This window comes from Neodiprion fabricii, chromosome 1, assembly GCF_021155785.1.
Source record: "Neodiprion fabricii isolate iyNeoFabr1 chromosome 1, iyNeoFabr1.1, whole genome shotgun sequence".
NCBI classification, from domain to species: Eukaryota; Metazoa; Arthropoda; class Insecta; order Hymenoptera; family Diprionidae; genus Neodiprion; species Neodiprion fabricii.
Window position 1 is genome coordinate 1,364,159 of NC_060239.1, and position 16,466 is coordinate 1,380,624.

Below are 16,466 nucleotides of genomic sequence, written 5' to 3' on the forward strand. Positions count from 1 at the left end.
GTTCGCGCTTCGGGCTGTTGTTACCGTACGAAAACAATATCGATTATTCCCCTTGGCTAATTCCCGCGTGCCCACGTGGGGATGCTCTTCGTTCCGTATACGTGACGATACGCATGTTTATGGATTTTGCGCGTTTTTTGAAAAAGGGGATCGAACGTGCATGCACTCTCCTTGTTTGCTCAAATGACATTGGAGAAATGACTCGAAGCGGAAAATTGCAGGCTTTGCGTATCGAAGTTGGAGTACCTGGGAATTCAAAGTCTGTAGAAGTTGAAAAAATTCTATCATACGTAACTGACGTATCCTGTGAGTAATGGATTTAATATAATGAGTAACTCGTAAGTTTTCCAAAGTAAAAGTAAAAATAATCCCAGACTCGCCTGAGTCTAGGTCTTTAGGATCGGCTTCTGTATTGAAAAAGTACCAAATTAAATTGAAACCTTTTACAAAATGAAAAACATTCAATATTGAACCAACAATAAAAATCATACAAGACAAAATTTTCAAAAATACACTTCATCCAACATATATTTCTCGTTCTACCCGTAAGCCAAAAAATTATGTGACCGTTCGAACGACTGCAAAAAAATGCGCTGATAAAATTAGCTCCCAGAAGACGATATCCCAAAACCCTGAAGTACAGATATACCAAGAGTCTCGCAGTATCAAATTTTTCCAAAAAGTTCGAACGGTGAGTTTTCCTTGAGACTAGTCGTGCACTTAGAAGCTTACGCGTATAGAATTGAGCAGCGAGTTTTACAAAAAAAAAAAACTTTCCAGTGTATTCAAAATCCGCAATATATATAAGTATATATTTTTCAGTATACAGGATCATGTTTTTTGATGACAATCAGCGAAATACTGAACATCGCGTCTCCTAGCCTATGAGGTATAATACCGAAGGTGGATCGGCTCGCTCGGGGGTCGACGAGGAGAGGGGAGGAGAGCAGAGGAGAGGAGAGGAGAGATCACCCCGATCGGCCGGAAGGTGCGGTCAGCCTCTGTGGGATCGCCACCGAGCCGCGAATCTCACACGGACCGGCTTACGTTCGAGTGTGACACCCCCGCAACCCGGCGCCCTCTTTCACTCATTCTTTACAGCCGCGCTCTATACTTAAACACCTACTCGGCATCCAGTAGGTGTACGGAATTAGTTTCGCGTTGTCACCAGACACTCGACGGCCACGAGGCGACAGGTGCAGCCTGCATTCGTCGTCGTGGTGCTCGTTGTGTGTCTTGTATATTACACGTCTTTCCGTCCTCCTGCGCCGCCGCAACGTTAAGGAATCGCGACACCTTTGTAAGGGCGCGATGCTGACACGTTCGCGTGTTGATGTCCCGCGTTACATACCCTCTACCTTCGTCGTGCGGATTGACCGGTGTTTCCGTACGGGCACGTATGGAACGCAGATAATGTGTCACCGGCACCGTAGCGTGACGTCAGGCAAAAGGGACGAAAAATCATAAGCAATAACTAGATTTTAGCGAGCATCGAGATTTGAGGATCGTAACGGAGGTGCCTGATAATTATACAACACGTAGGGATGGTAGTTTTTTTCAAAAATAATTTGTGCAGATAATTAATTCGTAGTGATAGCGATGAGTGGAAAGGTTAAAGGTATCTCGGTTCGAACAAGAAGATAAAAATTTTCACCCTATCCCTTTTCCAAATGGGAAATACTCGTTACAGTTTACAAAGTGTATATTATTGTTACTGTATGGTACACGGTTTAACGTCGCTCCTTTCTTTGTATTTCCAAGTTTCATCAAATTGTGTAATTTGAGCATGATAAAATTTCAATCAAATTGCAACGACAAATACAATTCCCCTGGAAAAAAAAATAAAAATAATCTCTCATCGCTAGAATAACGACGATAGTAAGAACGACAAGCCCAACCATACTAGACTGAAAACTGGTAACGAAAGTAAAATATCCGGTAAGAACTTCCAGCCTACCGCAGGCGGCTGCGGAATATCGGCAGGGGCATCGTTTGTCACAATTCCGTTTATAATCCGGTTATAAAAGGAGTGAGATTCTCAGTTTGGCATATAATTTGCGGAAACTAACGAGGAGCTCAGTCCCCGTTGACGTGCAATATGTCCGTAACATGATTGCACCGAGGAGCAACGGGTGCAGCAGGGCTGAAGAAGGTCGCTCGGGTGCATGCAGGGTTATCTCCGCAGCTCGTAGAGAAACACGCGAATCGGGGTGCCGGGGGTCGAGGTTGGGGTGGGGGGGGGGGGGGGGGGCAGAAAGGGGGCAGCGCCAGATGCAGATGAGCCGGCCCGCCGCGGGGTGCATCGATCACGAGTGCACCGGGACACGTAATCAGTGCACGTCCGGGTCTCGGGGGTGGTTCCCGTCCTCCTCGTGATCTCCGCCGAGTCCTCGCAGCATCAATCATGTCATTTTTTGTTTTATTCTACTTTTTGCCAGGGTTTGCGTCGGAGTAGGTACTACCGACAATTTTCAAATTTAGATTTTCTTCTCGCTGCGTATCGTTGCAAGCGCATTTAAAGGGCTGAGAATTGTTTTTTTACGCCATGTAGAAAAGGGCGCACGCTAGATGAAGGAAGAAAAATCTACAATCGGTGCAATGTATTATATCAAGATACGGAGAGAGAGAGAGAGAGAGAGAAGGAGCAATTTATTTTTGCAGTATCAAGTCGGATGTGTCTAACTAGTTTGCGATCCTGGGTTTCGTAGAGGATAGGGGGCCGGCAGGGGCACGAGGAAATAAGAGGCCTTTTCCCAAGATTAACGATACTTTAGTGCTGTTTTAAAGAGGCCAGAGTCCCTCCCTCCCCCCTCCCCCCTCCCTCCTTCCCCCCATCCAACCTTCTTTCTCGTTCTCCTTCTTCGTTTCTTCCTGCTTTTCCGAGTCCCGCGAATCTCTTACATACATATATACATGTACACCTATACAACCTGTACAGTGTGCAAACGTATATATTTGTACACGGATACAACCGTTGGCGAAGTTGTGTGCACGGGTTGCTCTCTGCGGGATAAACCCTATTTCGTTATTTCATACACCCCCGCTGCCGCCGCTGAGTTCCCCGTTCCTCGCAAGAGAAGAAGAAGAAGAAGAAGAGGAAAGAGAAGAAGAAGAAGAAGCAAAAGTAGAAGCGGGAGGAAAAAGAGAAGCACGGCAATCGTCGAGAGTTGAGAGCAGGGCATTTTATGATGACTACAGAAGTGGTCGCGGGATATCGCTCGACCCGGACCATCGCGGTACGTACAGCAGTCTTGGTGCCGGTGTCTGCAGGGGTGGGGTTCCAAGAAAAGGAAACTTCCCCCGTGGCGGCGGTTGAGAGAGAGAGGAAGGGACGAGAGGGTGGATGTTCGGTTAGGGGGGGCTGGGAGTTCGCCCGGGGAGAAAGAGAGGGACTTGAATTGATTGCTTTCATTACGCAAAAAAAGTCTCCCCTTACTTGACTCGGTATTTTTAACTTCGCGGCTCCCGACGTGGCGGTGGCGGCGGATAAGTAAGTGCGCTATTTACATCAGGGATCTCGATAAGTTATCGCTTGTCGACGTTACGTGTACGTGTAGGCTATATGTATACCTCTGCTACACCTGAACATTGAATATCAACACACGGGGATATTCGGAGTCCCTAATTAACCCACGCAATCGTCAAACCGTACGATGCCGCGCGATTTATTCTCTACGGGAGTCCGAAACAATGAGCCATTAGCTGTCCATTATCCCTCGTGCACGGAGCAACGCGGAGTGATCATTTGCGCCAGGGAAAGAAGAGATTAAAAAAAAAAAAAAAAAAACTCAGCGATGCGATGTATCGGGGTTTCGGTTTGACGGTGCGCCCCGCGGGAAATGCTAAATGTCAAACACACCCCCGGAGTTCTTACCCGAGGGACGTAAAGGGCACGAGATCGTAATATTATTAGGCTCTATCCATCAAGAGCTTATTTATGCCGAATAAGCTCTCACGTATATTACACGTATACACACGCATACCTGCACCTCCGGGCCTCGGCGAAACGAACGGCGGAAGGTGACGACTTGTGGTATTATTTCTCATTCCATTTTCCCTCTATTCATCCAAATTATAGTCAAAGTAAACAGTCAAAGTTTACCCGAGGCTTTGTCGACCCGCAAACAGTACACAGCGCAAACGTAAACTCGCCGTTGCCTCTTGTCACTGTTCGGCCTTTCGGTAATATCGAAGCATTGTACACACGCCGTATGTTTCTCGCTTTACGTGACACGCGTCGTCTCTCCTCTGAGGATATATATTATCCCCCCCCTCCCCCTCCCCTCCTTAACTTCGCGCGTAAACCAATCGACCTGAGAGTTTCGTTGGTCGGACGGTATCTTTTCCCACAACCTTTTCCTACGAGGGAAGAAAAAAATCCCTACCTGCGCAGAATCGCAACGACGAAAATCTACGGGGGGTGGGATAAAATTGCAAAGATAAACTTATCGTACAAACCGTAACCACAACCACTTACTCAAGAGGAATATTTGCTCGTTTCCTACGTAGAATTCATTGGGTTCCTGGGACTGTTTCTGCCAGCTCTGATCATCGCCCCAGCAGCTGTTCGCGTGCCGAATGGCCACTGACATATCGTTAAGGATCACCTTTTAATCGCAACCGCCGATACAGAACCCCACTAAATTCACTCGTTTAGTCGTTAACGTAACCGCGGAGACCGATTAACGAGCCGCTAAATAAACTCCGTACACATCCCTCGCTCACCGCACACGCAAGTGATTTTTTTTACCACCAACAAGTGTCCCGATTCTGTGCGCGTGTAACACGGCTTGGCAGGTACTCGTAAATCGCTCGTCCCGTCGCGGTACTTGGCTCATGACTGAGGCTTGGACAGGTGTCCTCCCCTCTCCCCCCCCCCCCCTCTCACTCTCTCTCTCTCACTCAAATCCTCTTACTCCCGAGGCTCAAAGTTTGTTTTGATTTCACTCAGATTCCATGCCCTTCGGATCGCCGAGTCAAATGTCGGTGAGCGGGTAAATCGCGTAACCGGAATGAATGAACGCCGATGACGTTACGATTCAACGACGTTTCTCCGTTTGAATGACGAGTCTTCCTCTGCGGTTGGATAAAATATTCTTTTCGGCATGGATGACGGAATAATTGAAGGATCGCTGGCTCGAGGTTATCGACTTTTCCCCCCGTAAAAACAACGCGTAAGTATAGTAACAACCCCTGTATTCCGGCGATGCTAGGGTATTAAGGGTTGGCTGGCTCGAGTGGATTGTCGCTGCGGTGTCGCCGGCTCGTTTTGGCCGCGCCGCGCCGCGACTCGCCGCGCGGCTGCTGCGGCACGTGCCGGCGCGTGGCTGAGCGTGGCTGAAGGGGGTGCTGCTTATGATCTATGCCCCGTCACCGTGCCCATATATATGGAAATAGTTGCTTCGTCGTCCAAAAATACCCCCTTTAACGTCTTGCGGCGACGTGAAAGTTTCATTGAGTTTCCCCGAAGAGTCAGGGGGGCTCGGTGTGTGCGTGTGTGTGCCGGAGCCTTTTAAAAATCCGCTCCGCACTAGCTGCACTCTTCGCCTCGAACTGAATGCCTCCGAGAGCGAGAGAGAGAAGCGGTGACGGGGTGAAGGAGAAAACGGATCGGAGTCTCTTTGTGCGGGTTTTTCGCTCGGGCCGACCTCGATCAATCGTGAAAACGGCGAAGAGAATTCTGCCGATTTTTTAGGAATGACGGTTCGGAAGCTTGACAAGACATGGGAATTATAGACTCGTGTAATGTCGCATTGTTTTAGTATGTCGCTTCGGTCTTGGAGGTGGCGATGTAATCTCGAAAATAAGGAAGGACGGACGGAAGGAAGGAAGGAAGGAAGGAAGGATGGAAGGAGCGAAGGTCCTTCGAGATTCCAGCGCGCCCGGGGTGCGGTACATATTTCACGCTCGGTGGTTTCATCTCGCGGAGAGAGAGACAATCTGAACCAGGATGGATACATCATCGCCGTGACGCGGCGTATAATAACCGGTGGTCCGCCACCGCCGCTGCCGCCGTCGACGTCGACGACGACGGGCGAGAAAAATCCTCCTTATTTATCCATATCGTTGTCGTTGCGTGCGTCGGGGGGCCGAGGAGACCGGCGTCGCGGCGAGAAATCGCGGAAATCGAACATCGCGAGGCCTACGCGACGCCGGTAATGTATTCTGGGTAAGGAGGTGACGGTTGGAATAAGAGCCGGCGAAGAACAAGAAGAGGCGGAGGCTGAGGAGCTATTTGTCGCGTGACAAACGAGCCTCGAGCGACGCCGGGCGTCGTGGGTGGCTCGGCGCTACGCGGCATCGGGATCGACGGGCACCTCGCGGTCCCGAGGAGGAGGACGAGTCGAGGAACCGAACCCAGAGACCCGTGTCGACGGCTCGCGGGAGCCGGAGGAGAAATCAAAGAGCTGCATCGGCCCGCACACGTGACTCTCCGATCACTCATTTCGGTAGTTTCAACCTCGTTCCTCCCCCTCCTACACCCTACGCGGCTCTGAGTTGCAACACCGTCCCCGTATGCCCGATGTGTGGGTGAATACAGGGTGGCCAGAAAAAGGACGGGAACGATTTGAAACGTGAATAAAAAGCGAACGCGTTGCCCGATTTTCGAAAACTTTCTTTTCCTCAAGTCTGGAAGAATGGATCTTTCATGTCGCGTTTGAATATCCGAAATATCTTTATTCGCTGCTGAGATAAACGCTCTTCGAAACCCGGTTTTGTAAAAAGTCGATATATCAACAAAGTCAGTCGCAACACCATCTCGAAAAGTCTAAAATGTTCGTTATAACTGCCTGGTGGTTGGTTGTTGACCGAATCAATTTTGGTGAACTTCTCGACATCATACAGTCGACTTTCTGGAGAATGTCCTGAAAACGGAAATTTAACTTTGAAGCGTGGGTTTTGATTCTAATTTTACAAGAAACGTTTCACGTTATGTGAATAAAATTTCTGAGAATTTACAATATGCCGGAATTAATCTTCGAATCACAATTTCAGAAGGAAATTGAGTTGAACATTCTTTAATGCTAATTTTTGTCAGCATCAGTTTTCGAGAAAACAAAAATAGGTTTTCGAAAATCGTTCAATACGTTTGGATTTTATTAACGTTTCGAGTCGTTGACTATTTTTTTTATTCAAGCCCACCCTGTACATGTGTACGCATGTATGCTCAGCGTCGGATGCGTGCTTCTCGTTTCCTGGGAGCTTTTTAAACGAGCCCGGACTCATGGACCGCGAAGAGTGACACATTGCGCCTCGTTTCGGTGCGGGACAATATTTATCAAAAATGAATTATCGCGCGAGTGGCGTTGCAACGCACGTAGGTGCAGCATTGCTTTATATAGCTCTGCTGCACGTATCACGGGATACAAATGCCGTTATGTCGCGTTTTCAAAAACAGCTTGTGTGAAAAAATGCTCTGCAGCTCAACCGATGCACTTCTCAAGTTCATAAACGGACTATTTTAAGCCACCTTTTTTTCTATAACAGCATGTGGTTTGCCTGCAGCGAAAAATATAAACAAATTCTTCATTCAGCGAGTAACGATCGACAATTTTCAGTTTTGCGACTGTAAGCAGATAATCTAGTAGGTAGGTATTTTTCGATACAGTCACTCGTGACATATTTTGACACGACTTTTGCAATAGTAAATTTGACGTAGAGAGATCGTTGCTGTAAGTATTAGAAATTTTAGTACTGACAGGAATAACAGTCATTCTATACTGTGTAAGTTAATCGTGCCACGTTTTACTGTAATCGCGATACAGTTTGAAACTATTTTGCCATAATCTCTCGCAAGAGTAGCAAAGTGAGATCCCTCTTATCGTCGGTATGCCTTTCGAGTAAATAAAAAAGACCATCAGAGACCACCTTTGATTCACTCTTGTCTTTCTATTCATATTTCATCCCAGGTACCCACCACATTCGCGTATATCTCCCCGATACAGTTTTCTATGACACAGTGCAGGAATAGGTCGTACAAAGCGCGGTCGTATAGACGGATTCCATCCGCAGGGCGATGCGAAAATGCATTTCGGTGAGCCCAAACGGGCGGCGGCACGAGGGTTGGGGGGTGGGTACGGTGCTCTTGGATTTCGATGTGACCGGGAAACACATAATGTCTAATGGGGGTGATTGTGCTCGCCTTCCGTGACGGATCAATCTGCCACCCCCGGCCGCACCAAGCCCTGTCCCTCCCTCCCACCCTCTCACTCTCGGCAGCCACCCCTACAGGGCGGCCGACAACTGAGCCGAAACCCAGGCGCGAACTCGAGCGAACAACGATCGTATACAACGATTTTATACGTTAATACAGATCGGGCCAGTGATCGCGAAGGCTGAGGAAGGACCAGAAGTGGCGCACGCGTAAACGCGTTCAAGGACTGTTATTATATCGTCGAATTATTATTAAGCGTCGTCGAGCGCCGATTTTCGCCGGATTACACGGGGGCGAAACTGCGGGCTGGTTCTGAGCCCCGCTCTCAATTCCGGGGAGATTTATTGCCCCAAATTTTTGATTACACCGCACCCGGCGGTAGCCGTTATAATCCCGCCGTTGGCTTAACCGCTTGATTCAGTCTAATCGCCTCGCGTCCCTCCGCACGTTTTCGACTCTCCAATTTGAACCCTTCGAGTCCCCTCTCCCCCGCAAAAAAAAATCTCGTCCGAGCAATTATGCAGAATCCCGTTCCGCTGATCGGCCGATCGGTTTGCGCGGGTTACATGTTATGATCGCAGGCGAGAAAAGAGTGACAAATTTTTTTTAGAAATATTTTCATGTGCGGTAGCGTAAAAAATTCGTCGAGCCGGACTCTTCGTTTAAATCTTACCGCACTGAAATTTCCCCTCATGAATATATGAATAACAGGAAACACCGAGACGGTCATTCTGGTCGTCTGTATGTGTAGAGGCGGTGGATGGCGAATGATTACCCGAGGCCAGACAAATAAAGAAGCAATAAAGCATGTGTCATAAACGACTGGAAGATTTATGCGAGTGTGAATATTTCTCTATTTCTGTTTCCTTAAGTTATATTAATTATCATTAATGTTTGTTTCTGTTTTCTTTTTTTTGTTATTCTTTCTTCCTTCTCTCTCTCTCTCTCTCTCTCTCTCTCTGTCGTATTTGTCCGGTCAATAAATTAACGAGAACTCGTATAACAATAAATTGCGTTAGTGATATCGTGCGAGAGCCGAAGGGAACTATAACGCGTTATACGGTCATGTGTGCGGTATTACAGTACCAGTTCGAAAGACGTAGCGGTTGACATCCTTGCTCAATGAACGAGGCATCGGGAGAGAAAGAGAGAAGAGAGGAAGAGGGAGTAGGAGAGCGGGAGAGCGAGCGAGAGAGACGGGAGATCCCGAGGCACTTCCGTCGTGTGGCGTTAGGTGGCAGCAGATATTCGTCAAAAGTAGAAGCAGCCGTGTACCGTGGATATTGTCCGACTTTGTCGGAAACGTAGATTCTCGTTACCCGAGTCACGAGGCACTCTCACTCTTGTACCAACAAAAATTCACCCGATTATCATGAACCTGCCGCCATTGCTGCAAATTTTATCGCCCACGCAACGAATCTGGACCATAGAAGCTTAGTTTGAATTTTCGTCAATACATGGTTTGCGGATTTTGCATTCAACGAGAAAATAACAGCAACGAAATCATGCTTCTGGCAACAGTTGTCATAGTTTGTACGGTCGGAATATAATCAAGAAGCCTCGAATCGGCTCAAAGAATACCGATGCCAGCCAAGTTTATAAATATGCCGAAAGGCGCGAAGCTTACGGTAACTCTGCAGAGTTAATAGTTTCGCCGCAATACCAACTCCTCTGCAGGATTCTACTTTTCGTGACTGAAGCGCAAGACGCGTTAACGGAAAGGAGAAGTGCGTAAACGTTGGAAGTGGTCTCAATTTTTTTGCCCAGATACGCGCGGAAAAATTTAGCGAACGATCACCGGAAGAGAGGTAGGAAAAAAGAAGCTGAATAGCGTAGAGAATGAAAATCATAACGCGGCAACGGAACGAGGCGAAGTGTCTTTATAAGGAGTCGAAGCGACGTCGAGATGCAGTCGTTGAATGTTGAATGGTGCACGGCATGCGGTGGGCACAACATCGCAGTCTCTTATACGCATAGCTCGAGTCGAAGCCGTTCTTGGCGCAGAGCAGCGCAGCAGAAAGTGCATTAGGTAAGGCGGTGATTATCTCGTTGTGTAGTACAGCGTTCGCCGCATTAGCATTACTATCAGTCGAAACCTCTCCCTGAGCGCTAAGGCAACGCATGCCGCATTACGCAACTCCCGCGCTCGACACACACACAGGCGTTACAAAACACCGAGCAACTCCCCAGCGTGCGGTAGGCAGGTACCCGAGTTATGAGTTTTGTCGAGACATTCCTCGCTGAATTACACGAGCTTTCGTCGCAAGCCGCGGATACGCGCGTTGTCCTTAGGGAGCACGGAATCCGATCAGCTTCGTGCGGTGTCTCTTTTTCTCCGAGCGAGGCCGCGGGGACCAGGACCAGGATCAAAAACTGCACGCGCGAAGCGGCCGCACGAATCCAGCGGCGATAAGTGACCGGGAGCGAAAAGCGCGCGTCCCTGATCGGGCACTTTGGCACTCTTTAGCGGAGTCTTGCGGTCGGGCGGATACCGATAATTGGGTTCCTCGAGGTCAGGCGAGTGTGCGGTACGCGCAGAGCGGCACCCCTAGCTTTGAAATCGAGTTCGGCAGCTTCCGTTGATCCGCAAGCTCACCGTCAGACCGCAAGAGCGCGGCGCCGACCGCAAAAGCTCGCGACTCGTTGTCGAAATCCTTGCGGACGAGCGTATCGGCGCGCAGGTATAAGCCGCGTGGTAAAATCGGACAATTTTAATTTCGGACGGACCGCCTGACGTCATGTCAGCGAGACGACCGGATCACCGGGGTGAGTCATTCGGTCGGAATAGCATCGCGGCAGCTCCGCTGGATGCCGGGACAGAGCGACTCGCAGCCGGCCTCGCAAATCGTTTCCTGCCGGCTTCTGCCATCGAGGCAATTACCGCAGGTAGGATACGCGTGTCTGTGAATCACGGGCGTGCGTTAACGCTCACACCGACTCGTTCTGTACGTACAAACTCACGCTTTCGGTCGAGCCTAACCTGCCTTTGTGGTCGACCGAGGCCTCGTCGTCAGACGCCGATGATAAACTCCCGGGCGCGCCTCTCCCTCAAGGCTCGTCAAAATACAGACAGAACTCGTGTGTCTCGATCGTCATCGTCATCGTCGGCCGCGTCCGCCGGCACAGCGGCCAAAATAAACTTTCCCCAGAGTTTCGAGGACGAGGATTAATTAACGCGATTTTAATGATAATTGCCATCGACGTTGCGGGTACGCAATCGAGCTACGCGCCGATGAATATTATACTCCTCCCGCCTTGCATATTACACTCGTCGCTTTCTTTCGCACTTTCCGGCCGCCTGTCTGGTTTGTTTTCACCCGCAGCTCTCGTAATCCGCGATGAAAACGAAACTCGTCTACGCGGGAGTGAAAAAGCCAAGGCACGAGGCTCGGGATCCTCGAGATCCACGCCGATAAATCATCCCGACTGCACGGCTCTCGGTTAAAAAGCTGCAGCACGCCTCGCCCTGGGACGCGATTTTACAAGCTCGCAGCGGATGCGCCGACCCGCGGCGATGCCGAGTCGGCCGGAAGTCGCCGGCTCTCCCCGTGAGAATCGGTTATCTAATTTTCGGATTGCGGAGGAGGAAAGTTCGGGCGACCGAGCGCCGGGGTGCCGCCGTTGGAAGTTTGGTCCTCGTTGCGGCGACCGAGCGCTTCGACCGTTTTTCTGTCAATCTCCCGTGATCCCTGTAATTTCCTGTCTAGAGAACCGCGCTGCGGCTTAATGTTCCATTGTCTCAGCACGCTCCCGCCCGCCGTGCACACCGTACACCGTACCTTTGCACCCTCCGCTTCGGAGCCTTCCGAGGAAACCGAGGAGGAACGCTGCACTACCTCCCCCTTTGACTCCCACTATTTTAAGGGGTTAGGTGGGTTTCAAAATTTCAAAAAATCGAATTTTTTTTTTTTTGCTCATCTTATAATTGAATATGTTGAGAATATTCCTTTAAAATTTTAAAACGATCCGAGTCATATTCTAAGAGATATAGCCTTTGGATGTTTCACCCATCAGGCTATAACCGAGCGTGACGCAGGTATATGGAGGCAGATACATCGAGGCAGCTGCTTAGCTATTGTTCATTTATTTTTGTGATGCGAATACTAGGCTTAGGACTTGCCGGATGTAAAAAATTCTGTGGTTTGATGGATATAAGTTCCTCATTCTTGAATGCATCAACGTACAATTTTTATGTTGATAAAATACATGAGTGCGTTATAACTGTTGCCGAATCAATTTTGTTGTCTGCTGCAAATCAAGAAAAAAAATTAACGTGTGATGAAAATAATGTTGAAGATACGACAGATGTTACCGTGTCAAGTGATGGCACGTGCAAAAAACATGGGTTTGCATCATTATATGGTGTAAGTACGATTATTTACATGTTATTTGAATGTAAATCTTCAATCGCGTTTTTCTCGAAACTACATTTTTGAAATCGGTAGTCACGATTTCTCGAAAACTTATGAACCGATCTCTTTCAAATCTTGCACACTTCTTCAAAATAACATTATCTCGTACTTGAACGAAGGAATTTTTTTTTTTTCTATTCCAAGTAATTTTTCAAGGCCATGAAGGGTGCAAATTTTACTCAAAATAAGGGTTTTTTGTTTTCAACGCCGCCAAAAATGTAATTTTTGTTTTTTTTTTTTTTCCTTCGTCCAAGTACGAGTTTTAAACATCTACTAACAGAAAATTTTTGGTTTTTGCATTTCAGATGAATCTGTCATGAGTTATCCTGACTACGCCGAGAGAACTTTTTTTTGAGGTGTCATAGCAGACGACGTGTCCACGCCTTAATTTTCAATATTTTTCAATGAAAATTTCACAAACTACTTATAAAATATGTATCTTTTATGTGTTAAATTGATGGAATGAAATATTCTGTTGATTAAGTAAAAAAAAATTCATAAAAATGTACCTATTTTGAGCTTTTGAAACCCACCTAACCCCTTAACTACGCGCCGCCGCCAGAGATTCTCAGTCGAGCGTTGTTCCCAGTCGTTCTCATTTTTGTATCAGGGCAATTTTTATTTTTTCATTCCTTCATCTTCTCTCTTGCTCGTTCCAGGGAGGTTCAACGATTCACAGGCGAGACCGCATCTGGATCAATTCCAGAATGGCATTGTGCAGGGAGTTCAGCGCACACGGGTTAACCGGTCGGCTTTGTGTTGCGACGAGAGAATAGAGAAAAAAAAAAAAAAAAAACGAGCAAAGCCGTAGGAACATTAACGCCGCTAGAGAACGTTTCCAGGAACGGCGTAGGGAGTAAAATTCAAATTTCTGTCACGGTAGATGAAAGGAGCGGGCCGATCTGGCTCGCGTCGATCGCGGGATCCGAATTACCGGGAGCCCTGGTCTAATCTAATAACGAGGCGCGAGTTGAGTGGAGTTGAAACCCATGAAAGCGGACCGCGGTTGCGGGCGTAATTGCCTCGAATCCAGGACTCGTCCTGCGGGGCGACTCGGAGGGCAAAAAACGGGCCTAGGTACTCAGGGCTCGCCGCCAGAAATCCGAGAGAGAGCCGCGATCCGTATGGCATTGCGGCTCTCGGAGATCGGTCGCACGATAGAGCCGGTCAAGGACGCGGACTTCGTTCCCAGAGCGGGTCGTCTTCGCGTTTTCGCACCTTCGGTGAAAAACCGAAGCCGTGGAGCCATTAGGTACCGGAGCCGGTTCGCTATTCTCACGCCGGCCGCGGCGCGTCGGGGCTAATTTCGTTTTTCATCCGACACCCTCGGGCTCCGGGGGTCGAAGGTTCGACTTCGCCGAGGCGAGGCGAGGCGCTACACTTTCACCGCGCACCTGCGCTATGTGTGTTATAGAATCGCGGAGTTTAAAGCATCCTCGATGAGCGTTGCGGAGGCTCGCGTTTCAGCCAGTAAGTCAAGGGGGACACAACGGACAATGGGGGCCGCGGGAGCAAACACAAGGACGCTCCCACGTCGCGCTCCTCCCGATCCCACCGCGTCAACCTGCGGCTAAAGCTGACTCGAGAATCGGACGAGGCCTGCGGCGAAAATGGAAGGAAGATGGAAATTACAAAAAACAAGCGACTGAATCGATCATCTTTTCCCGATTAATCGAGTACAATCGATTCATTTTCCTCACAATCGGTTTTTCATTTTTACTCCCACGAACGACGCGATACGATATCAATTTATGGGATCAAAATTTCAATTATTATCATTGTCCTACTTACTAAGTACCTATTTGATATAACAAGTGAAAGATGAATGAATATTTTCACCTCGTATTGAAAAATATCTTGAACGAAACTTTAAATTATCAACAACTCTTCCGCTATTGAGACTGCATTCTGAAATTTACAAAATTTTGGCTTCATTGTACACCTTTTCAAAAAAAATTCGAAATAAGCGATTAATCGGTTGACTTTTACCGATTCAATCAAGTCGTCTTCGATTATTTTTAGCTTAGTGGCCATCGCTAGAGAGAACGAGGGAATTCCATAATGGAACGGCACGCTGTCATCGTGTTTGCTTCGATTTGGCCTGACTGTACCTTTCGTACAACTTCGAGGCTCTCGTAACCCGCAGAAATCATAAAATTAGCCTTAATTTTAATTCTGTTAAATCATCTCCAAGTCGAACAACCAAGAGAGACGGAATGCCCAGGAAAGCTCGCGAGCTCTTTACCCAATTCCAGTTTCGAAAATCTCGTCGGGGGTGGTCGATATTCGTCCTTGGTCGAGGAATAGCTGCGGAAGGAAAGCTGAGCCTGTTCGGCGGAATCCTTTGACGAAGCAATACGGCGATATAGGCAAGACTGTTAAAGTTTCTTCACCGGGAATTGGATGAATAGAGGCCGACTACTCTGAGTGAGGTTTTCGCCGAGCGTATTTACGGAAATTACCGGCTCACGAGTGCTGCACCTGCTCCGAAGATCCTTGTCGGGGATTCGTACTGAGTTACATTCCGGGAAATCCTTTACTCGCTTCCTTTTCCCTTATTCTCTCTATTGTTCAATAATTTTCACGCCAAATTCACCTGGAGAGAGCTTGCACTCGGAGTAAAGCCGAGGAGAAGCTTATACCGTCGATTCGAACTAGAAGACTCGCCGTTTAGTCGCTTTTCATCTCTCGTAGAGGCCATGAGGATATAGAGGATACAGAGGACCCGTAGAAGTCCTGAGTCTAGAGATGACCTGTAGAGCTTTTAAAGATATTCTACTCTAAGCATAAATGTGAGAGAAATGGAAATATCAGCCAAGCTTGGGTCTACAATGGATTCTCTTTTCTATACAAAGTTAGTCTTCCAACCAAACGTAGGACTTGCAGGTCTACACGAGGGTCTAAATTTCGACTCGAGCTATAATTCAATGATCCAAGCAGGATTAACTTTCCACAACTCTGGTCGTAAGTGTAACTAAAACGTTCTATACTTGGGAAAAAAAAATTGCACTCGCCCAGAAGAGTGGCCCGCGTTTCGTTTTCCCCTGCGCCGGATGAATTCCAGGTTCCACTGGGTGATCACACTTCCGGTGGTGCAGTGCGCGAGAGCACAGGAGGTTCCTACGTGCGAGACAGGCCTGCCTCGGGTTCTCGCACATTATCGTCGCAGACCAACGAAATTCTCGGCCGTTCGAATACCGCCTGCGTTTCACTCGCGTTAGCCGACATGTCGACACGCGGAGCGGTTTCGCGGCGCGTGATTACCGCGATCCTTAAAAGGATACGCCATGCAAATATATTCCCCCCAGTTTGATCGTTAGAAAAAGGAAAACTTGGTGCAGCGTTCGCGGGGTTTTTTCTTTTTTTTTCAATTTTTCAAACAGGCATCGAGGAAAAGACAAATTCGAAGAATAATTTCGGATATCCTACGAATTCCGCATCGGTGTTCGAACCGCTAGTCCGACTCGCGCTTGAAGCCTTATAATATTATGTGGACGGACACACAATGACGGAACGACCGCGTGTGTAACATGGAGATACGGGTGTAAAATGTGGGTCGCGTGCACGGGCGCAGTGTAGGTATTACCTGGGTAAGTATACGGCGAACGCGAGGCACCGGATTCCGAGAGGAAGGAAGGGGATCGCAACGAGCAACGGTCCTGGAGCCGCAGCGGCGGTCCGGTGGCTTGTTAGAACTCGGGCTACATATCTACATACGTTTCATGCCGTTTTACGGTACCGAACGACGCGACGTCGCGTTTCATTTCTCCAGCCTCGGCTGCGCGCGCCTATTTTTTTTTGAGTAGATATACTCCGGAGTCCGAACCCCTTGAATAATTGCCTGCGGAACTTTCGAACGACGTTGGCTTGTGCCGGAAAAGTGCGATTCGAGTTCATCC

The 16,466-nt window shown here is 48.3% G+C and overlaps 1 protein-coding gene across 3 annotated transcripts in view; it reads right to left on the minus strand.

Annotated features, from left to right (window-relative positions):
- Nucleotides 1-16,466, minus strand: part of LOC124177909 (paired box protein Pax-8) — an 80,254-nt gene that overhangs the window by 31,403 nt on the left and 32,385 nt on the right. Inside the window, exon 1 of one of the 3 annotated variants that reach the window (XM_046560869.1) lies at nucleotides 4,478-4,815. The exons of the other annotated variants lie outside the window; for them this stretch is intronic. Within the exon in view, the coding sequence (XP_046416825.1) occupies nucleotides 4,478-4,592 (115 nt within the window). The 5' untranslated portion in view covers nucleotides 4,593-4,815. Of the gene's footprint in view, nucleotides 1-4,477; nucleotides 4,816-16,466 lie in introns of those variants that run through there. 3 annotated transcript variants of the gene reach the window in all.